General features: G+C 44.5%; 1 protein-coding gene across 2 annotated transcripts; it reads right to left on the bottom strand.

Moving 5' to 3' along the window:
• Positions 1–261: 261 nt before the first annotated feature.
• Positions 262–24,683, bottom strand: Sod1 (superoxide dismutase 1). Of its 2 annotated transcripts, none has more exons than XM_051150199.1 (5): positions 24,613–24,683; positions 4,050–4,146; positions 2,304–2,373; positions 1,453–1,570; positions 262–468 (listed from the first exon to the last, which is right to left on the bottom strand). In XM_051150199.1, the coding sequence occupies exons 1-5, from the start codon at positions 24,616–24,618 to the stop codon at positions 361–363; spliced, it is 399 nt and encodes a 132-aa protein (XP_051006156.1). In that variant the 5' UTR covers positions 24,619–24,683; the 3' UTR covers positions 262–360. The 2 variants fall into 2 exon arrangements, with proteins under 2 accessions (XP_051006156.1, XP_051006155.1); XM_051150198.1 differs by lacking the exon at positions 24,613–24,683 and adding an exon at positions 6,124–6,210.

The raw sequence follows: 24,683 nt of genomic DNA, 5'->3' as shown, positions 1-24,683 counted from the left end.
ATGAGAGTCAGCATCACTGAGTCTGTTGTTGATGCTCAAATGTATACAGTTAATTCAGAATTTTTATTTGTATGCACCCGACTCAAAATAAGTGCCATACAAGATGTTTACTCACAGGCCTGAATGAGAATACCCATGTGTAATTAAGTCTGGGAAAATACAGAAAGGCACAGAAACAGATTTTTGTTCAGTGAGTTATAAACTATACACACCTTCCAAGCATCATCAAAAGTCCTTTAAGCAATCAAAGGAGTCACACAGTTATACTGTTAAGATAGTTTAATGGTTTTTTTTTTTTTCCCTACAGTTTAGCAGGATAGCAAATGAGTTTGAGACTCACACCACACAGGGAATGTTTGTTTACTGGGCAATCCCAATCACACCACAAGCCAAGCGGCTTCCAGCATTTCCAGTCTTTGTACTTTCATCATTTCCACCTTTGCCCAAGTCATCTTGCTTTTCATGGACCTTTAGAAAGAATTAAGAACATTTAGGTTTAGGCAGTCAAGTAATTAGCACCTCTTCCCAGCAATACCACAAAGACTTAAAAGGACCACTTACATTAGAAAATGCTCAAAGCTATTAGTAAACTAATAAGCTAATATTTATGCTAGCAGTTAAAAGCAGACAACTAAGTTTTTCCTTGCTAGTGGCAAAGACACATTACCTTTAAATGCTAGGTCAATGTTGGTGTTTCTAAATGAAATACTAAGGACCCAAGTGACTGTTCCAGGCACATGCTGATCTTAGCCCCTACCCCCCAAATATAATAATCATTTTGCAAGTTTCCCTTCTATCAAAATCTCATGTTCAATGAACTATAGGCCTACAAATAAAAGGAAATTCTAAATATATTTAGCAACAAGATTTTAAATTTTATTTTTAGAACATTTATGAATGACTGTTCTGCTTCACCAATAGGGCTGAAGAAAATTCTAAGGATAAAGGGTCAACTGAAAGGAAGTGCCTACTGAAAAGTTAGCTGCCCAAGGTGGGCAAGATCCTTTACTTCTTGGTGTTCTGCATGAACCACTTCAGCTCCCCGAGGGTAACTTGGGAAGACGGCTCTCATATGGTAACCAAGCGATGTAAGCTACAGACTTGAATACTGACATCCATCGCAGATTTTAGACTCAACGAAATGTTTAACTGTAAGGGGGGGCAATCATGGCAAGACAATCTGGCTGTTTTAAACTAAATACTGTATCCCCAACTCAGATCCAGTGTGATCAAATGTAACCTGCTTTCTACTGCATCTCAGCAGAACAGTGTTCTTAACTGACCTAGGCAAATTAATTCTTTACTATCACATCCAATAAAAACTTATTTCCATTCTGAACTCTTAACAATTTATGTGATTCTTTAGAAACTAATTTCACCACCATAAAGTCACGGAAAGGTATGTAACTATGTTAAAAGAAATCATATGTATGTTCTTATATGAAAACTTACCACCATTGTGCGGCCAATGATGGAATGCTCTCCTGAGAGTGAGATCTCACGATCTTCAATGGACACATTGGCCACCCCATCCTTTCCGGCAGTCACATTGCCCAGGTCTCCAACATGCCTAACATTAAAACAGCATCAGGTGAATGAGAAGTGATGAGTATTTCACTTTACCAGAGTTCAAGAGCTAAATTAACATACAAGTAAAATACATAAGAGTAGATCAAAAAGTGCACAGTTACATATCAAATATGACTGCTTTTCCACAATGACAAAGGTCTAGAAACAAATTTCCAAACAGATTAGCTAGGGAACCTTGAACACCACCATTCAAGTTTGAAGGTAGTGCTGAGAACAGTCATGGTGTGGGATACACTGACTGTAGCAAAGGATAAATTCAGCTCCTGAGTTAGCATACTTCTTAGCAGGGCTTTGCTCCCGGGTCTCATTCTAAAATCAAACAAGCCAGCCCTTCTTTAAATTTAGTACTTTCCTGAGAACTCACATATAAATGGAGTATCAACTGGTTCTCATTATCTGCACTAGTGTCGTCTTCTACAATGATTTACTTTGCTAGTGACTGACAAATCTGTTATCCATGACATTTTCTGTATGGGTTCCTTTTGGCACTTGTATTAGTTCATCTCCAATAAATGCTACAAAACCAAATCACTTTAAGAGTCCCCATTTGTCAGCACCTTCACCCAAAATAAACCATTCCAGCACTTGGGGATGTGGGAGTTGTGTGGATGAAAACAAATACAAAAGCAGAGGTAGGGAGATCACTCCGTTCTTACAGGTGGCCTCCACAAAGCCTTTTCCACCACTGCATATGGAGCAGGCTGTTCGCTCACCTCTCTTGATCTGCTGGTCCGCCATGTTTCTTGGAGTGAGGATTAAAATGAGGTCCTGCACTGGTACACCCTATTCACCAGAAACCAGCAGTTAGATTATGAAGCAAACCCGTCTGTAACAATATGACCATTCTTACAACTTCTAACACAGCAAACATTGACCTGGTGATAAAAACAGGAAGCAATGGCTTGGCTTATAATCAATAGCAGGGTTATACAGCTACCTCTCAAGCTACCTTCTTTTTCTAGACTGTCAAGTTTCCTTTTTTGTTTTGTTTTTGAGTTTTGAGACAGTGTCTCACTACTACAGACCAGGATACCTGCAACTTGTGATTCCCCCCACCTTAGCATTCCAAATACTAGGAATAGGAATATGGTAGTGTCACATCATGCCTGACTCTAGTTCCTTCCTTGTAAGTGGAACAGATGTCATCTTCTATGGCTCTTCTAAACTCCCATATTTAAAGATCTTGGCTTTTAAGAAGGGAGCATAATTTGGGAGGGGGGGGAGCATGATAAAAAATTTTTGTTTTTCAAAAGCATGTGCCACCAAGCAACTCACCCACCTCGAAGTAGAACCTTATGCCCAAGGGCCAAGGCTGCTGTCCTTCACAACTCCAGGGGGTGTAACCAGGATTATAGGTACTCATGTGGGCAGGCACAGGGATACTACTCACAAGGAACACAACCACAACAATGCAGAAGTCCTTTTATGAAGGACTTTATGATACTTACAACTTCTACCCAGGTGGAGGGAACAAGTACAGGGCAGGAATCAGGAAGGAGCTGAACAAAGCAAAGCTACCAGACCAGAGGCAAAGCAACTTGGAGGAATATTACCAAAAACGGATCAAACTTGATCACAGTAACTATGTGGACAGATTGTGGCACATTACACACACGTTTGGAAGGTACATTCCTGCAACCCAGCACACATAAAGAGGAAGAAGACAAGCTGAGAGAATGGTCTGGGCTACACCACAAATTCCAAGTCAACCTGGGGTATGTAGAGAGGGTAGGAAAACAGGGGAGGAAGGGTTGGGGGAGGAAAAAACCCTAGCAACATGATTAAGGCTCTCAGGTAAACAAATTCAGATCATTACTCCAATATAGCAAAAGATTACTCAATGCAATTTTCAACCCAACGCTTTTCACTGACTTGATTCTAATCTCAAACTGAGAAAATAACCCTTGTTCAAAGCATCTGCTATATCTTCAGTTATCTTCACTTCTGCCCCATTATGCCTCTCATGCCAAGGCATGGGGCTGTTCTCAAGACACTGGGCCTAAAGCACCCACACTCAACCCCCAGCTCCAAACACCTCAAAGATTACCCAAAATGACTGGGCAGTGGTGGCGCACACCTTTAATCCCAGCACTTGGGTGGCAGAGACAGGCAGATCGCCTGCCTGGTCTACAAAATGAGTCCAGCACAGTCAAGGCTAAACAGAGAAACCCTGTCTCCAAAAACCAAAAAAGAACTACCCAAAATAAACAAGGAGCTTAACTTTTTGGTTTTGTGTTTTAAACTCAAGCCATAAGCACAAAAAACAAAAACAAAGACCAACTCCTTCACCTTCCCACACTTAAGGAATTAAACAGTACTTTTTTAATGGCTACTTTCCAAGGTTGACCTAAGTGGTTATTTTAACTTAATCTTAGAAAGAAAAATTGATGGATTTTAATGGTTAATCTTACTGGTCAGCCAGGTACAGAAATATGGTCATCAGCCAGCATAAGACCTACCTTGTGTATTATCCCCAAACTGATGGACGTGGAACCCATGCTGGCCTTCAGTCAATCCTGTAATTTGTCCTGACACCACAACTGGTTCACCGCTTGCCTTTATTTAAAACAAAAACAAAAAAAATTGAGGCATCAAGTTGAGTGCAAACACTTCTGAACAAAAGGAAAATTGCTGGTTTACACCCTTTACCATTCACAATAAAAGGCACAAGAATTAAAAAAAACCAAAAAACAAAAAACCTCAAAGTAAACCCATGTCCAGGTGTGCACACACCCTACAGACCCTCCAGCTGCTTAGCCCTAGGCCTCTCTCCCCACCCATCTTCTCTTGCTGCCAGCTGCCATGTGGGCAGGCACCTGGACTGAACAGCACTTAAAAAACACCTATTTGAAAAAAAAAAAACAACAAAAAGGGGCTACGAAATATCAGGCCAGGGAATAGATGGGATGCTGCCCTGTGTCTGGCTTGACTCTTAACAGAAATGCACACTGGCTGCCCCAGACCCCCTGCTCTTCACTCCACACTCAGGGGTATTGATCAGTTCTCATTTTTATTTAATAGCCAGAAAATGCCATGTGCTGCTGCCTGAGGGGATCCATTGGGTCTAACCAGAGCAAATGGGGGGAAAGCCTCATTAGGCATCCAAATCTAGGCCAATAACAGCACAATAGAGTGTAGAAAGCAAGGCAGTAGACCCGACATCCAGGCAGCAACGGTGATACTAACTGTGCTGTAATGTTCCATCCAAAATTCAAATTAGTATAGCTCCAGGGAGACAGTAGCAGCAGTGAAAATGCAAATGCAATCACAAGCAGTGGCACACGCTGAGAACTTTTTTTTAGGTTGTTTTTAAGTCTCTAACTTTTTCAACGGAAGAAAGGAATCCTGGCTTAGGGTAGAAAATCCTGATTTTGAAAAGTTGGCAACAGATAAACTCAAACAATGTTGATAGCCAAGGTATTACAAGTGCCAATCTGCAATGCTTAACTATCCAAGGGTCTTTTTATCGGGTACAAAGGGCACCAGCAATATGAAGTTCCGGGCTTCACAGAAGAATCCTGCAAGCTGCTCTGGGAAGGTGGGAGATGACAAAAAACTGGACGGGTAGACCAGCGGCTAGTGTTCACTTTGCTCACGAATGGTTTTTAAAAGTGCTTTCTTGCAGCCAATTACTTGGGGAGGAGAAAAAGTACAAAAAAAACAAAAACAAAAAAAAACCACCTTAGACAGGAAAACAGCAAAATGAGTTCAAATGCCAAAGAAACTGCTGAAACCGACATCGGCCAAGAAAAACTAAATTCACAGTGTCAGTTGTCCTTCGCATAAAGGAATTGTATTCACTTGGTGTCTTCTCACATTTATATAAACCACTTTAGGGTTCATGTAACACACATTTATCAAATAGTCTTTCAGGATTAAGGTAAGTACAACACAATCTTCCTGAAGATGGTAACGTAAGGCTCTGGACACTCAATCTTAACTACAAATACCTTCCCCGTGACGCAAGTGTTTTTGCAGTATTACAGACAATATTTTCTAAAATATGTCTGCATACTTTTCAAAGTGTGCTCAGAAACTCGCTGTCCTAGAAAACACCCACAATCAGGAGGACTCTTTCTGGAGCTCGAGAGAAGAAAAAGCAATGGACAACTGTCCAAGGCCGTCTCTTTTTTTCACACTTGCGACACGACCCTGACCTAGTTACAGAACAGCCCAGGGCTTTGCTTTAAAACGCCACAAACGCGTCCCGCTGCCTTAGTCCTGTTGGTCACCACCAGCATCAAACAGTCTTAATCACAAACTCGGTGGGTTGGCCACAGACAGAGCTCTGAGCCCTGGGCAGCCCCAGTGGGATAGCGGATGCCAGGCGGGCCCGCCGCTCCGGTTCGCGGAGAGCGACCCGCCCGGAAGGCCCCGCGGCGCCCCGGCCTGCCTCCCTCCCTCGCCTGTGCCCAGCCCGGACCCGAGGCCGCTGTGACTCAGCACCTAGCGGGCTCAGGCCGCGGCGGGGGCGTGGCGGGCTGCCTCACAGGTGCGCCGCGTCGCCGCCGCGGCCTGCGCCCCGGGCCTTGCCTTCTGCTCGAAGTGGATGGTGCCCTGCACCGGACCGTCGCCCTTCAGCACGCACACAGCCTTCATCGCCATGCTTCGCCGGAGGAGGGCGACGAGAAGAAGCAAACGACGCAGGAACACACCGCAAGAAACGCCGGCGCAAACCGAGGACCCCCGCGCCGCGGAGTTTTTATAGGTCCGCGGCTGGACACGCCCACTTTGGCACGGAACCAATCGCCATCCGCGGGCTCCGCCCACCGTTGATGGAGCTTGGCAGCCGCGGGGCACGCTGGGGGGTGAGGCTAAGGTAGTGTCGGCATCTGGAGCTGGAGAGCGGCGGCGAAGAAAGTTCCAGAGAGGGGAAGGCGCTGGAAAGCCGCTGTTGTCTTCTGAAGGCGACGTGGGCGGAGTCGCTCCGGAAACCCGGAACGCGGGGCCCGCGAGGCGAGCCTGGGGGGGTCTGAGGCGGCTCTGCCTGGAAATGCCGGCTGTGAGTGACTTAGGTCAGCGCGCCTCAGTCGCTGTCTGAAAGTTGGGATGCACCAAGATGGATGCTAGGCGTAATTTCCAGTTCTCTAGTTCGGCTTTATTTTCTCATGAGGTTTAGAGAGTTGTTAAAGCCCGTGCCCTATCTGCAGTTTTCTAAGTCCTTGGCACATACCACATTATTTCTTTTGTTTTTGTTTTCCTAGTGCTGGGGATTGGACCCTCCCACGAGTGGCTTTTAGGCATTACTGTGTGCCTTGCTCTGGAGGACGGGATGCCTGATGATGCCATTTGTGATACCTCCGTGTAACGGGTGAAACATAGTGTTTCAAGGAAGTATTTCTAAACTGTTACAGGATGAGTAAAAGGTACGAACCACTTTTGTAGCTTTGAAAAATAATTTTGTGGCTTTCAAAAAAAAAAGGCATCAAAATATATTTACTTGACTGTTCAGAAGTGTCTAGAAAGATATATGGGAAAATCCCAGGAGCCAAGAAAAGGCTTCAGTAAGAGAGATGGGATTCTTACCTAAAAAGAAAATTGTTTTTTTGCTGAGTGTGGTGGCACACGCCTCTAATCTCAGCACTTGGGAGGCAGAGGCAGGCGGATCGCTGTGAGTTCGAGGCCAGCCTGGTCTACAAAGCGAGCCCAGGACGGCCAAGGCTATGCAGAGAGACCCTGTCTCAAAAATAAAAATGAAAAAAAGAAAATTGTTTCTTCTTAAGATTGAACTCTGAACCACAAAAGACTGACATCTCTATAGTCTCCTAAGGGCTTTTGCATATCTCTGCATGTTCTGCTACGCTCAGGAAGCCGGATTTAGTTCCGGGGATGGTAAAATACTGAAACCTAACTCCAGGCCAGAGTGAAACGAGAGGACAAGCTCGTTTAGCCACATTGGGGCAAACTGATTTATGTCGGACCCCCGCTCCCCTCTGCTGTGTGATTTTTCCTGGGGAGTCTAATTACTCCGATAGAGTACTAACAAACTGAAGAAATGATAATTCCACCCAAATCCAGTACGATGAACAGACAAGTTTGGAGCACCCCAATGCATCTTCTGTGAGCTACACACAGCCCACATTCCCTCTTGAGGCCCTCCAGGCATGTCTTAGCATCCTTCAGCTACACAACCTGCCCCTTAATGGTCACGCTCATAACTACACTAAAACCGTTGTTGAATAAGTCTGTGTAAGGTAAAGAGGATGGTATACATAGCTGTGATTCTGATCGCTGTTCTTACTAGTATTCTCCAGATAACTTGCTTATATACTGGAGAGTTACATAAGCACAGACCCCAGCCAAAGGGCCTTTGGCCAAAGCCAGGCTTTGGGTTTCAGGTCTTTGTAAACTTGCCGAGAAAGCGCGCCATGGGTACAAAGGGCCTCCCTCAAACAGTGACTACCTCTCTCCAACACACTCAAACACAGCTGCGGTCCTCTCCTGTTTGGATCCTGGAATGCCAGGCCTAGCCTTCCCACTCCATAGGGTTGGAGGACCGTAGCCTTCCCAGGACCTGCACGAGGGATTCCCCAGCAGAGCGGTAGAAGACTAGTACCCTTCTTCAGACAGCATGTCCCATGTGAAGCCCAAAGAGGAGCCCCCACCTAGAACCTCACCTCTCCTCCTAAAACAGGATTGCAGAATTTTAATAGGTATATATGTAATAGTATTTGTGTTATGTAACCTTTGCGTGGTTGACATTTTTAGCTAGATAATCTGTTGTGGCTGTCCTGTACATTGTAGCATGTTTAGTAACATCTATGGCCTCTCCTCACTATGTACAAGAAGCATTCTTCTCTTGCCCCCCCCCCAAGCTCCAAGGTGTCCCATTTTGTGACAAGCAAAAGTGTCCATAGACATTACCAACTCTTCTTTATGAGAGCAGGGTGTCTAGGGGTTAGACCCAGGGCCTTGCACACAACAGACATGGGCACTAGCACTGATCTGCAAACCCAGGCTGCGAACTCCTGTCCTGAAACGCTAACTGAATGCCCACGATCTTGGCATTCCCTACCCAAATCGCCTTGTATGGTTTCCAGGGCCTAATCACCAGAGGTAACCAGCAGGGCTGGCCATAGCCTTCTCTCAATGTGACTAGGAGCCAGGAGTAGGGGAAAAATGAAAGGCCAGGGGCAGGCAACCAGCTCTGTCCAACTCAGTCCAAGAATTCCAAATATGAACTTGACCTTTGGAGCCTTATAAAAGTACATTTATGGGGCTGGAGAGATGGCTCAGAGGTAAAGAGCACCGACTGCTCTTCCAGAGGTCCTGAGTTCAATTCCCAGCAACCACATGGTGGCTCACGACCATCTGTAATGAGGTCTGATGCCCTCTTCTGGCTTGCAGGTGTACACACAGGCAGAACACTATATAGAATAATAATAAATAATTCTTTTTCAAAAAATATGTTTGTTAAGGCGGGTTGATCGTATGTAATTTTGACATATAACATCTGTTGAGGGAGGGCATATTTTATCTCAATGTTTTTTGTATTCTTGTATCCACCAATTTATCCCAACTTGGATATTCCAAGGTTGCATGGCCTTGAGGTTCTTCCTGACTCTTGATCTAATCAGAGTCCAGTTACTTTGACCCAGGCTTGGAAGGAGTGTGGATCTCTGGTGTGGGATTTTGAAACGATTGCTCTTCTTCAAGCTGCTTCCACTGAGACGCACCATCTCCAGGAAACCAGCAGAATCCTAAAGCAGTTTGGGCTCCCGCCCAGACTGTCGCATGCTGGACTGTGCCTTGTGTCTGACTGTCAGAATAGGGGTGGTCCATCCGGAGAACACTGGTTTCCTCAGGAATGACGGAGAGGTGGTTTCGTGGTACTGGGGTTGATCTGAGGGCCAGGCACGTGCTAGGCAGGTGCTATCCTTCTGATTTACCCAGTCCAGCCTTGTGACACCCGCTGTAGCCCAAACGGCTTCATGTAATGATTTTCCTCCTTTAGGCTCCCTGGGTTACAGGCCTGCGCCTGGGCTGACCTGCAGGTTTTCGTGTGTTTTGAGAGTGGCCTTTAAAGTTCTCTGTTGGGTAAGAGGTGACAAACGCAGTAGACCAGAGATTCACACTTGCATTTCCAGATTTTCCTTTCTTTTTTGAAAACTATTCTTCCACTTCTCCTTTTATTTCACCTTTTTCTTTACCTAAAATACTTTTCTTCTGTGACCCAAAACACTTCCCTTTTATAGCAGCATTCTCAGTCATCAATAGTTTTTGTGGGGATTGTCACCAAGGTCTTTGCCCTGGTGTCCTTAGTCAGGGTCTTCTTTATATGAATTAATTATAGGACCAAGTCAGAACTAAGCAGAACTCCAAAAATGAAATGTACAAGGATACTGTTATCTTCTAGTGCTAAGGAACACACACACTTAGAACTAGAGCACAAATTAGATAGTCAAAAGTGACATTAATTCTACCTGCATACATTTAAAATAAGTGTTAAAAAAAAATAAACATGTAGGCAGAGACTGGCAGATCCCTGTGAGTTCGAGGCCAGCCTGGTCTACAAAGTGAGTCCAGGACAGCCAACATAACACGAGAGAAACCCTATCTCGAAAAACGTTAAAAAAAATTTTTTTTAAATAAGCATAAATTCTAACATTAAACCAGAGAAGCTTGAAGTATCTGAGACATTTTTTGAAAGTTAGCTATGGGTGGGGCAGGGGGAGGGGGTGTCACAGGATGGGACGGGATGGACACAACAAAATGAATTTACATTGTTAAGCAGGAGTAAACTTGTGGTTAATTTATCAGTATGGCCTAATAATGTTTATTATTAGGCCTATAATTATTATTACCGTGGTATTTTCTAACCTGCTAGCAATCAATCAAGACACAGACACTGTTATATTTTAAAATAGTCAGAGTTAACCTGAGGCAGGGCAGATATTAATCCCCTATACTACTTCTTATGCCATCTGCTTCTAATAATTTCTATCAAGCGACCTCCAATCCATAATCCCAAATACTTGCTAATTATCATCATCTGGGCCAGATCTCTATCCATGCCCGCCATGTGCTTCTCCACCCATGGCATAGCCTTCTTCCTCCTTTCCTTCTCTCATCTCAGGATTCTCTCTCTTCTCAAAGCCTGGGAACCTTAGCCACGCCTCTCCCATTTGCCCTGCCCAGGTGTGATGGCCTTTTATTGGTCAAACAGGTTAGGTTCTTAGGTAGGGCACAGGTGGGACATAGAGACAACAAGCAGTAATTAGCATTAAAACACATCAGGCCAACCTCCAACAGTAAACACCCCTGAATTAGCAGCTTACAAATAAACTGAGAGTTAGGCATCTTGGCAATGAAACACGTGATGAGCTCTCTGTTTGGAAGTCCCAGCCTGGTTTCAGGTCATCAGGAGCCCCTGTTAGTCAAAGGAACCTGAGTGGAGCAGGTGTCAGCCTGGCTGCTCATCAGAGTCACCATAGGAACTTAGGCTGCACTAAATTCAAACTTGACTCTGTATTTGTATCTTAGCTGTAAGATAGATAAGAAGCTCTCAGGGCAAACTGAAATGACAAAAGGAAGCTACCAACAGCTATGACTGGAAATGGGCTGCATGTCTGTGGGCGCACACATGCCACACCTTGGGTATGGAGGACACAGGACGGCTTTGTGGAGTCTGTCTCTTCTACCTGTGCGTGGTTGTCGGGTTAGAACTCAGGTCAACAGACCTTAGTCATCACACATGAAAAGTACACTTTGATATAGTGAGCAAGCATAAGGCAGATTCTGTCACAAGTGCTCAAAGGGAGTTTCTTGCTGACAGAGAAGTAAAGCATTTAGCAGAGACAGCGTGATTGGGGTGAGAGGATGGTCACTCCATATCTGCATGTGTGGGTACAAAGGAGATGGGGTGTGGCTGGAGGCAGAGAAGGCTTTGGGGAGACATGATAAGTTAGGTCCTGGCCTGAAACAGTTACTAGGAGAAAGGCAGAGATAAGAAACTAGAGCCTCACTCTAACATCCTGTGGGTCTGCAGGGTGAGGGAGACAGTTGCTGTTTACTAAGGAGAGTGGATTTAGGAGTGAACAGAAGGTTAATTTAGAATGTACATTTCTTGTGTGTAAATTATCTAAAATCACCACCTAGAAGAGACATTTGCACACTGGCCTGAGCCCCAGGTCAGTGCTGAGTCTGGCTCTATAGTGATACCGCGTCCGCCATCTCCTTTCGGGGTATAATTTCCTTTGTGAACTGCCACATCAGTATTAGGAGCCAGTTATGTAACTTTGTGTTTATGGTTTAAGTGGTCTCTCTAGAGCAGAGATTCACAAACGTTAGTGTACATCAGAGTACAGGTGGCAGGCCAGAGAGATGGCTCAGCGGGTAGAGCTGCTTGCAGTGTAGCCTGAGGACCTCATAGAATAGAATGCAAGTTGTCATAACCCTCACACACATGCCCTGGCCTATGTGCCCCACCCCCTACACGCACACACACACTTTTTTTTAAAGAACCAAATGGAAGACTTGTGAAAATAGACATTGTACGATCACTAATCACCAAGGAATGCAAATCGGCCCACAGTGAACAGTCCCCTCACACCTGTTAGGATGGCTGTCCTCAAAGGGCCAACCATTAAATGTTATTGCACCTGTAGGAAAGGAAAACGTTCCTAGATTGTTGATGGGAATGAGAATAGAAAACAGCATTAAAGTTTTGCAGAATTTCCATATGGCCCAGCAATCTCTGCTGGTATGTCACCATGAAAATTAGCTTAGTTTCTCTTGGAAATACATCTGTGCTCCCAGGTTCGATGCACAGTAGCCTAAGTAGTAAAATAACCTGCATGTCCATCAGGGGATGACTAAAGGGATAAAGACCTTCTGGTAGAGATCTCCCTCTCCTTACCCCCTCACCTAGAATGCTGCTCAGTCATAGGGGAAAAAAAGTACTGCAATACTAGACAGTGCAGTCAGCCTGCAGGACACCGTGCTAAGTGCAAGTGGCTACACAACAAAAGAAAAGTAAATTCATGGTGTTAGTCAATGTGCAAGCTAAAAATAAAGTAAGGATGGGCATGGTCGTGCTCATTTGTAATCCAGCACTCAAGAGGCTGAGGCAGGAGCATTGTGAGTTCCAGGCTGGCCTTGACCCCAGAGTAAGACTCTGTCTCAAGGGGGAAAAGCAGTCAAACAGGTAGAAAAAAAAAAAAATAGAACAGTGGTGTCAGGTATGGCCAGCCAGGGAAGAGAGATGTCGGCTAAAGTGCACATCTTGGACTTGCAGCCTAATGGGGCAGTCGTTAAGATGAGACTGATAACAGCATAAATCCTGGGACTAGTGCTTTCAAAGTCTCCTCAGTGACGATTTTACGAATTATCTCAAAACTGCTGGTCAGGGTGAGACAGGACATAAAGAGAAACAAGGTATTTTGGATGAGAAATGTACCACAGTAGAGTCAGACGTTTAAATCCTCAGTTTAAATGGCACTGTTGGTGGAGATGTAGGTGTGCAGGCTCATTGGGGTTGGGGGAGGGCCTTTGAGGTTGTATAGCCTCGCCCTGGTGCTAGTTCTGTCTGTACTTCGGCCTGCTGCTTGCTGCCAAGCCTTCCTATCCTCACGAACCCTTTCCCTCTAGAACCACAAGCTAAGATAAATTCTCTAAGTTGCCTTTGGTCCTGGTGTTTTATCACAGCAACAGAAAAGTAGCTAATACTTTCTGTTTGGTATCGTCATATTGCCTCAAGATTAATCAGGCACATGCTTTTTCAAGTACAGTGGTCCCCTCTCATCCATGAGGGCTATACTCCAAGCTCCTCAGTGGATGGATACTTGAGGTTATGGGTAATACCAACCCCTTACATGCTGTTTTCCCCCTATACATACATATAATAAGATTTAACTTATAAATTCGGCACAGAAAGAGGTTAACAATTACAATAAATTAGAAAACTAGATTATAATAAATGATATGTGAATAAGGTTTCTCCTTTTTTCAGAATGTCTACTACTTTATTCTTTTTGACTAAGAATCACTTCGTGGTTTCTCCTGTTTACTTTTTCCTCTCCAGTGCTTGGGCCCAAACTCCAGCCTCACACATCCTTAGCCTCTATGCAGAGCCATACCCCAACACAGTCTGTGCCTTCTTCTCAGCACACCCAGGTTTCCAGTCTCACTGTTTTTGCAGTTAACAGTAAATTGCAAACATTCACTGGGAGACCTGACAGTGGATCTGTTAGCCATGGCAGCTACTAAGTGACTAATGCCACAGATACAACACACATGAGCTGACAAAGGAATGAGTCATGCCCCTGTCCCGCAGAATGAGGCATACACTTTAACACTTAAGGGTTGTTATTTCTGGAATTTTCCATTTAGTGTTCTAGACTTCACTTGACCAACAGTCACTAGACTCGTAGGAAGCAAACTACAAATCTAATATTGTCAGAGCCTCTGTTGTAGGACGACTCTGCTGCCATGATGGGTCTCAGTGGTGGAGTGCTTACTTAGCAAGAGGCCTGAGTTCAGTCACCAACACGAAAGTTGTCTTTTTGACACTGCTTCAAAAGAAAGATCAATTAGCTGGGCATGGTGGTGCACGCCTGTAAGCCCAGCACTCTGGGAGGCAGAGGTGGGCGGGCTTCTGTGATATCAAGGCCAACGTGGTCTACAAAGCCAGTCTAGAACAGCCAGGGCTACACAGAGAACCCCTGTCTTGGAAAAGAAAGAAAAGAAGGAAGGAAGGAAGGAAGAAAAAAAAGAAAATCAATTTGATTGAACAGGTGTAACCAGATTTCCATTACATATAGTCAAAGCAACTCTTAATAATTGAGAGGACAGTCACTAAAGGAGTCTTAATACGAAAGCACATGGTGATGACTGCTTCCTGTTTGTAGAGAAGGAAGTTGTTGATTTATCATATTAATATATAACAATAGTTAATATATATTAATTATATAATATGTAATATAATATATGAATATATCATGTGTTTTATGTAAATGTGTGTATGTGTATTAATCTAGATCTTTTTTGTTTGTTCATTTGTTGTTTTTTGTTTTGTTTTGTTTTAGTTTTTTGAGACAGGGTTTCTCTGTGTAGCTGTGGCTGTCCTGGACTAGCTTTGTCGACCAGGCTGGCCTTGACCTCACAGTGATCCACCTATCTCTGCCTCCCGAGTGCTGGGGTTAAATTGATCTGGATCTTGAAGTGGAAGACAACATGCCTTTGATCCAGATCTTGCGGCTGGATTGTGTGTGTGTGTACATTATATATACATCATACAGGTGTGCAGTGTGTATGTGTCTCCACCCCCAGAAAATTATTCATGCATGAGAAGTTTGTTAACATATAATTTATCTGTCATAAAATTCGTGGTTGTAAGTGTAGGTTTTGGTTTTATTGTTGTTGGGCTTTTTTGGAGGGGGGTGGTAAATTCAAAAGGCTGTGCTCTACTGAAATGGTACTTTTAAAACATGTTCACCAGCTCAACCAGGTGTTGGTGGCACACACCGTTAGTCCTAGAACTCAGGAGGCAGAGGCCGGTAGATCTCTATGAGTTTGAGGCCAGCCTGGTCTAGAGAGTGAGTTCCAGGACAGCAAAGGCTATATAGAGAAACCTTGTCTTGAAAAATCAAATAAAACAAAATCATCTTCATCAGTTCAGCAAGTTGCATCATGATTAATCTGTTCTCTCTTTCCCAGCCCTAGGCAACTCCTGATCTGTCCCTTAAAAAGATCCTCACAGTCTGTCTTGTCCTAGCAAGTGTCTACAGGGAGGTAGAAACAGTTCATAGCAAGAACCTCAAACACTTTTTCTAACCTTTGTCTTAAATGTGTTGTTTGTCTTTTGAAACAGGATCAGTCTACATAGCCCTGGCAGTCTTGGAGCTTTCTTTGTAGACCAGGCTGGCCTCATAGAGATTCACGTGCCTCTGTCCCCTGAGTGCTGGGATTAAAGGTGTGTGCCACTATGCCCAGCTTGTGGGTTTTTGTTTGTTTGTTTGTTGTTTTCTATGTTTTGTATTTTATTGTTACTTGTTTAAATGGCCTATTGAAGATAGCTGGGTGAGCCTGGTCAAGCCTGGCTTTTTAGGGTTTTCAGGACCCAGGCTAAGTAGCAACCTCTTCAGGAATGTGTCTTCTATGTGTTGGTGGTTAGATCTTCCTGTTACTGGAGTTGGTAAGATCAGCACCTTCTCCCAACTGCTGTCCTCAAATTGTGGGCAGTTCTGTGTCTCCCAGCTGCCTGCTGCCCTCCCCTTTCCCACTGCTGTCCTGTCTGAGGCCAGGCCCCAAAGGGAAATCATGTCCTAGGCGTGTGGTGCTGTCACAGTCAGCTGGCCCAGCTTTCATCTGTAGCCCGGTTGGCAACAGTGGAACTGTCCTGCTTCTGTCACCTGAGGTTCTGACCATTTGCCTCCCATCCCCAGGCCCCTCCTCCTTGCTGTGCCCCAGCCTTCTACCAGGCAACAAAGCATCTTCATAGTCTCACAAGGCCCCTCAAAAAGGCCAGGGTGGTAGACATAGGCCAGGTGATGTTCCTCACACCTTCCTACACCCTCCTGACTTGTCGCTGTCACCAGTTATGATGCTGAAATGTTTCCATACAGAGCTGCTCCCAGAACTTTGCTCTTTCCCACCTCTCCTGTGAACAGACCGAGTGCCCCCCAAGATTTCAAGGGCTTCTCTTTTTGCAGCTCTTGCTCCCAAACTCCAAGAGAGGGGAAGGGAGGAGCCACACGGTTCTGGCCATGTTTCCTCTGCAGCACTCTTCTGTACAGTGTCTCACGTTTTCTGTGCAGAGGACCTCAAGTTTACCTGTGTTAGAGTACACAGTAGGGACTCAGCCATCACTACGCTCTGACTGAGCAGCCCAGGAGTCGGAGGCCACACTGTGTGCGCATTCCTGACAAGGTTCCGGTGGCGGCGGCTGCTACTGCACGGCTGCCCTTAAAGAGCCATTGCTTTACGCCGCACTCTGATTTCTCTCTATTTTGTAGCTCTTTTCACCCTGACTACTTGATAGCCCTGCTTTATAGTAAGATTCGCTTTCTCTTTCCTTTTCTTTTCCTTTTTATGCTTCTCACTGCTGAATTTCGCACATTTCAAGTGTTGTTTACTCCTCTGAGCAATACCCCAGCCCCACTGTAAAATTCCATGACATTTCTGAGAAAACTAACTGTGTATTTTGGATCCTAAAGGAATTTAGAAAATCTTTGCTCAGTAAAAGATAGGGTGTGGTGGTTTGAATTAGCAGTGTCCCTCATAGGCCCAGATACGAGAATCATGTTCAGCATCCAGTGAGGCTGCTTCTTTGTTCTGGGGGTGAGCATTCCTTTTTTGGAACACAAATTAAACTTGGAAGTGGAAAGGTACCAGAGAATATGGTGTAAAGAAATACAATAGTTTTGGCATTTTCAGAGCATTATCCTTGTTGTAACTGTTTGAAGTTATCCTCCTATTGCCCAGAGACCCTAGCCTATGAAGAAGCACAGAATGTGGCCAGTTTGATTCTTCTGATGTAAGCCCCGCCATCTCTATTGGAAACTATCCTGTGCCACGTTCCCAGATGTCTTTTATGGGGATACCCACAGCAGCTGTTCTCATGTGCCTACAAACCAGAGTGCCAGCCGCAGCCTCACACGCCATCTGTGCTGCTCCCATCTCTCTTCTTCAGCCATGTCTGGCTGGTTTCTTGTTCCACCCGTCATCCACAGAGCTGCATGACGTTTGTCCCTTGCCACTGCCTATCTTGAGGCCAGCCAGTCCCATGCTAAGGCTGCTTCTGGATGCTCTCCATGTCCCTGGAGACTGGAATGTGGCTGGTTATGTACCAAGAGGGAAGGTCAGTCATCTCAACAGCTCCTGGGCTGTAGCCTAGGTGTACTTTAAAGGACTAGGAACAGGACTGACTGGTGATTAGGCGGTTGGGTTCAGGAGGAAAGGACTCCGCCATGACTCCAGAGTGTTGGCACGGTAGAAAGGGTTGTTAGTAATTAGGGGTTGAGAAGGCATCGGTAGAACAAGTTTGAGGAAAGAATGGGTTTCATTGTGGAGATACCATAGTTAAGTTTTTAGTGTCTCTAAGAAGGCCATAGTGCGGCCTTCTGTTTTAACTCATGCACACTTCCCACAGACATTTGAAGTAGAAAGGCTCTTCCCTGTTGCTCGCCAGTCCAGCGTCCCTTTCCGCTTACTCCACACTGGCAGACTTTGTTCCGTTGTTGCCCTCCTCTCTGTGACTGAGGATCTTGTCATCTAAACCCTCCGCACTGACCCTGCTCTGACGCCAGCTCAGCTGCGAGCTCGTGACCCACCTATCTGGCCCTCAAGACAGAAGGAGACGCTTGGAAGCTTCCGGGAAATGTTCTTGTTCTAAAACGAAGAAAAGCAAAATGAGGACTTACACTGGCTTCTCCTCCTGCACCAGGGTGACCCTCTTACAGACGTGATGGATGCTGCAGCTGAAAGATGCCTTCTTTACAGCCCGCTAATTAGCTAAGGCAAAGCCAGCCCTTTGGTGGATGCTTTCAGGAGATCACCAAGTATTAAGCCACTTTTAGATACGCTTGCTTCACTTGCTTGTGAAAGCATCCCAGATGGTACATAAAGTAGAGAGGGGGCAATGATCATTGCTTGTCTGTTCTTGAATATTTGAACTAGATGTACTGAACAGGGGATCACAAATCACAAGCCTGGGCAGTGGACTGAGATAGCCCGTGTCTAACTGGCCAGTGCATGAGAAGGATGGTTTCTGCAATAAGATGTTGACTTGGTATGTGGACTTGCACAAGAAATTGCTCATTTGGACAGAGGTCTTTTGTTTGCTTTTCCAGAGAAGAGTTGCTAGGATTAAAGGTGTGTGCTACCATCTCCCTGCAATTACTCTTATTTTGAATAATAGGTCTGAGTAAATTAACTCCCAAGGGTCTAGATCTGACAAGAAGCCGTGCTGTTATCTTGTCTTTAGGGTGTGTCAACTTTCTTATATAAACCAAAATAATGTTTCTTTCCATGCCACCTGGTTGAGATTCTCTTTCTCCTTCTAGTTTCTTCCGTGATCTTTCCGTTGATCTGCTGGATTGTAGCACAGGGCTCCTCCACCTTAAGTCACACCAGTAGTGAGTGATCTTTTTAACTTGACAATTACTGTGCTCCATTAACTTTTCATGGAACAGAATGATGGGCAGCTTTTTATTTTGGGGGAAATTCTTTATTTTTTTATTTTTGTGAGAATTAAAACCCAGAATGAGCCAAGGGTGGTGGTGCATGCCTTTCATCCCAGCACTCAGGAGGCAGAGGCAGGTGGATTGTTGTGAGTTCTAGGCCAACCTTGTCTACAAAGTGAGTCCAGGACAGCCAAGGCTACACAGAGAAACCCTGTCTCAAAAAACCAAAACCAAACAAACAAAAAACTCAAAAACAAAACAAAAAACCAAAAACAAACAAAGCCCAGAGTGAGTCTGAAATGAGAGAGCTACGCTGAGCTTTACTGCGGGAGACAAGTCTGACCGGTTTGGCAGGGTGACAAAGTGGTTCTTGTAGAATCTAGAGCAGCGCCTTGCCTATTTCTAAAGATGAGAAATGTTGTTAATACACTTTTTTAAAAGACAGGAGCATACGTTGAGGTGCCAGGAGTCTTGGCTGTAACAACTGCATCTGAGGAGAAAGTAGCTTATCTGCCTCCCAAGTGCTGGGAGGAAAGTGGTTTATCTTAAGTCTTTATGTGCATGTTTTAGAATGGAAAGGGCATGCTGTGGTCAACTAGTGACTTCTTCTTTTTCTAATTTTCTTGGGTTTCAGTTTTTTTCTCTTTAAGATGGTAAAGTAATTTGGTGTTTGAGTTTCCTACTCTTGTCCTAAGAAATAACCGTGCACTCCATATGTGAGATGGTTCAGCTTCTAAAGGCACTTGCCACTAAGCCTGGCAAACTGAGTTTGCCCTGGGACCCATGTGGTAGAAGTGAGCTGACTCCCCGAGTGCTGGGATTAAAGGCGTGCACCCCCACGCCGACTTGTGACAAATGCTTTTAATTCTAGCACTTGAGAGGCAGAGGCAGGCAAATCTCTGTGAGTTCAAGGCCAGCCTGGTCTACAGAGTGAGTTCCAGGACAGCCAGGACTACACAGAGAACCCTATTTTGAACCCCCGACCCTCCCCCCAAAAAAAGAAAAGAAAAGCTCACACACACATGGTGGTTTGCACAACATGAACCTTTTCCCTCATTGTTCTGAAGGGCAGACGTCTGACGTCACTAAGCTAGAGTCAGCTGTCCTCGTGCACGGACTCCTTGTCCGTAAGACAGGGTTTCTGTGTGTAGCCTTGGCTATCCTAGAACTCTCTTTGTAGACCAAGCTGGCTTCAAACTCAGAAAGATCCATCTGTGCCTCTGCCTCCCGAGTGCTGGGATTCAAGGCATGTGCCATCATTACCCGGCTTGAGTGTCATTCTTAGAAATGCCATCCGCCTCCTTTGAGGTAGGGTTTTCATTGGCCTGGAGCTTACCACCTAGACTAGAGTGGCTGGCCAGAGAACCCAGACATCTCCTTGTCTTTACCTCTCCAAAACTGGGATTACAAGGGTACACCACCACGTCTGGCATTTTCACATGGACTCTTGGGATCAAAGTCAGGCCCTCAATTGTGTGGCAGGCACTGTATAGATGGAGCTATCTCCGCAGCACCACCTCTCATACTTCCTACAAACATGGGCCCACATGAATACTCCAAGGAGCACTGTTTAAAGCCATCTGATTAGCAACCGTTTTCAACTCTAATATCCCTTTGCACATGCCCTAACAAACTCACAGGGTCTGGAAAACAAGGTGTGGGTATAGGTGGGACTCACTATTTTATCTGTCAGACTAGGTAATTTCTTACATTTCTTTCTATGTAAATTTTATAATAAACAATATAGTGTTCTTTTATTGTAGTTTTAAAGTGAAAAAATTATATCCATGTAGCTAAGTTGTAAGAAAACAAATGGAGTGCTACTTTACTTATGGTTATTTTCTGAAAAGAACTATATTCACATAGTTTAAAAACCAAAAGATAGAAAGGAGTAGATTGAAGGCCTTGCTCCCATCTCCAGTATGTGCATGTTGCAGTATTATTTTGTTTTGTTTGTTTTTCAAGACAGGATTTCTCTGTGTAGCTTTCACTGTCCTGGAACTCGCTCTGTAGACCAGGCTGGCCTAGAACTCACAGAGGAGATTCGCCTGCCTCTGCCTCCCTAGTGCTGGGATTAAAGGCATGTGCCACCACCGCTTGGCCTATGAGATGGTTTCTAAGAACACAGATGCATTCTCTCATGTTATGTCAGTGGGGTGACTACCCCCCACAGAGTCCTTCCTCATTCTTCCAGAGTTTGTGGTTCTAGTTATCCCTTGGCTTGTGTCCCTATCACTCCATAGTAGTGAATTTCTTTTCCATAGGTCTCTGACTCTAGTCCTATGTGTTCTCTCTGCTGCTTGTAAGGATACCAGTCATTAAATACCATATATGACCTCTCCTTAACTAATTGCATCTTCAGATACCTTATTCCTAAGTAAGGCTGCATTTATAGCACAAGTCAGTGTGTGACACCTATTGTTGGACATGTGGCTGGTTTAATTGTTCAGTGTTAGGCAGAGCTACATGTTTTCTCTGAATTGTGTATATTCTTCTACACTGTGAAATGCAAGCTGCTAAAAGTACATATGATGCTGGATAGTTTCCTCTAAATTGTCCTTTAGCGTATTTGTGTGCATTTTCAATCTCCCCTCTTAATTCCTGTCTCTTTACCAGTCTGAGAGCTGGAAAGTCAGCTTCATTTTGAATTTCCACGTCTTTAATTATTCACTTGCTAGTGATCAAATACAGGTCATTGTGTGTGTGAGGCAGACATTGTCCCGATGGAGGACATTTTTATTTGTTTGCTGGTGGAGTGTAAGTTTTCTAGTTCCTGGTTGAGTTGCCGTTATTTCCTTTAATCCATGTTAGCTGGTTCCAGTGCTCACCTTTTTGTGTTACTACTCTGCATTGTTGTTCTGCTCTCTCTTGAATGGAATTCGATCCTCACATAAACTTGAAGAAACAGATTATGCGAAATTTTATCTGTATGAGAAGGGGCATTAGACCCAGAGCACTGAAAATCCGATGCAGCTGCTCTTCCTTCCAGTCTGGAGAGCGTTTGATGATTATGTCTGTGGTTAGCACAGCACACAGAGCCACACAGAGCAGTGTGCGCAGATACACTGGACATGAGGCATGTTTTGAAGTATGTCAGGAGCAGACTTGATTTATATCTACGAGGAAATAAAAAAATCTCTTGCTCTGATTTATTTGGTTGTTTGTGTGTGTGTGTGTGTGTGTGTGTGTGTGTGTGTGTGTTATTTTTTCAAGACACGGTTTCTCTGTTTAGCCTTGGTTGTCCCGGACTCACTTTGTAAACCAGGCTGGCCTCAAACTCACAGTGATCCACCTGCCTCTGCCTCCCGGTGTTTGTATGTTTTTTGAGACAAGGTCTTGCTATGTCCCCTTGGCTGGCTTCAAACCCACAGAGATCGGCTTCCTTGTCCTGTTTCTAAATAAGAAGACTTCATTTAAATTGGGAAGCCAGTGACACACATCCATTAGACTGGCAGAGCATCCTTTCTCTTCTTAACACCTTTACTTTTCATAGAGGATTCTGAGGGAGGTTAAAAGAGAGATAAATAACCCACAGTATATAAATACAAAAGCAAAGAGAATGCTGGGCATAGTGGCGCATGCCTTTAAACCCAGCACTTGGGAGGCAGAGGTAGGCAGATTGCTGTAAGTTCAAGGCCAGCCCTAACCCTAACCCTAACAACCCTAACCTTAACCCTAACCCTGACGCAGGACAGCCAAGGCTACACAGAGACACCCTGTCTCAAAAAAACAACAAACAAACAAACAAACAAACAAACAAAGCAAAAGAAGAAAAATCCATAGAGAACTATGAAAAAAATTTTAAATCAGTTAATAAAAATACAACAGCAGGGCTGGAGAGATGGCTCAGAGGTTAAGAGTACTGTCTGCTCTTCCAGAGGTCCTGAGTTCAGTTCCCAGCAACCACATGGTGGCTCACAACCATCTCTACCCTCCAATGGCTTCTTCTGACCAGCAGTTGTACATGCAGATAGAGCACTTACATACATAAAATAAATAAAATCTTAAAAAAAATACAACAGCAAACCTTCCCTATCCATGATTATTTTAAATCTAAAGGTTTAAATTCATCAATCAAAAGACATATAATAGCTGAATGGATTTAAAAATAAAGAGCCAAATCATATGCTCTCTATAAGAAGCTCAGTTTGGATTTAAGGACACAAGTAACCTAAAAGGACAGGAAACAATACCCTAAATAGTGCAGGGGTGCCTCTATTTACATCAGCAAAACAGATCTTAGGTCAGAAACTCACAAGAGACAAAGGTATGATTTACTGATAAAGATGTCGGTATACTGGAAAGATACAACAGGTGTAAATCACCTCAGAACACCAAAATGGAAACACTGGCAGAACTAAAGGACAAGATGGACAACCATGTGGTAGTCATATCAGACTTCAACGTGTAGTAGTAAAACATCCACACAGATGTCTAATGTCCTCAAGCAGAAAGCAAGCTTTTTGGGACAACTATCTTTGTATAGTTGCTTGTGCATTTTAAGGTAAATAAAAGCAGATCACAAGTATTCAAGTTCCATTATTTGACGTACTCAGAAAATATGTTAAATCATAGCAGTATTTTACTTAATAACACAACACAACTCAGTGTTGGAGGGCTTTCTGCAGTAGATGCACAGTAGTTCTCTACCATGTATCATTGGCACAGTATTTCTCATGGGTGCCAGTATTCTTGAAGCAGCACAGAGGCTGAGCATAGTGGCACACGCCTTTAATCCCAGCACTCGGGGAGGCAGAGGCAGGGGAACTGCTGTGAGTTCGAGGCCAGCCTGGTCTACAAAGCGAGTCCAGGACAGCCAAGGCTACACAGAGAAACTTTGTCTGGAAAAAACAAAAAAAGAAAAAAAAAAGAAAGAAAAAGAAAAGAAAAGAAAAAAGAAGATGCTTTCAGGATGTTGAAAGCATGCAGCACACTCGGTGGTGAAAACCAGAAGCCTTTGGGCCAGATGAAGAACAAGGTAGGCACCATCTTGAGTTGCTCCTGCTCTAGCCAACACTACCGGAAACCATTTACTTCTTTATTTAAAGTCACACTATACCAGGCTGCCCTGCCTCACCTTCCTGAGTGCTGGGATTACAGGCCTGGGCCACCATGGAAACTAGATTTTGAAGAGCTGTCCACATTTCCATGTTCCTGGCAGCACTGTTCATAAAAGCCAAGACATTAAGTCTTATCAGAGGTCAGGGAGACAAAGGGTATTGTGATGAATACACGAAGTGGAGTGTCACTCAGCCTTCTAGAAGAATTCTGGACCAGCACGATGGTGAAGGCACGTGTGTCAGTGCCTGACAACCTGAGTTCCAGCCCTAGACCCCACAAGGTAGCCAGAACACACAAAAATAGGGTTGTTTTTTTTAAGTTACTACAATATACAACAACACTATTATTCACTGTGCCAAGTGAACCAAGCTTGTCACTGAGGTACTGTTATTCCATCATAAGTCTATATGAAAGAGGCAGCTCACTGAATCAGAGATGTAGCGGGCTTTTTTCTCTCTCTCTCTCTCTTCTAGACATGGTATCTAGAAGCACAAGATTTATTCCATTGTTCTGGCAGCCACCAGTTTTCTTACAACACAACCCTCAACAAAACCAAGCTGGGCCTGTTGGGAATGTACAGAATTGTTTGCCTTAAACAGGCTGTGGTGATGCCTGCCTGCAATGCCAGTGCCCCGGAGATGGAGGCATGAGCTTGGCATGTATAAGGAAACCCTGATCCCCCGAAGCACAGCAGAAAGCCATGCTTACATTCCTGCCAGCTTAACTCTGAGTGTGTATCACTCTTTTAAGTTTTAGTGGCTTGTTATGTTTATGTTTAATGCTTTGGCCCCTGATTTAGGAAGAAAAGGCCCAGAAATGTCGTCAGTGCTTCTCTCACCTGCATTCATGTGTCACCCGGAGCTCAGTCTGCAGTGCAGCGGGCTGCGGCACACCTGGAGTGAGCTGGGA

This window comes from Acomys russatus, chromosome 8 (assembly GCF_903995435.1).
Source record: "Acomys russatus chromosome 8, mAcoRus1.1, whole genome shotgun sequence".
NCBI classification, from domain to species: Eukaryota; Metazoa; Chordata; class Mammalia; order Rodentia; family Muridae; genus Acomys; species Acomys russatus.
This window is presented reverse-complemented; position numbering and strand designations above follow the sequence as displayed.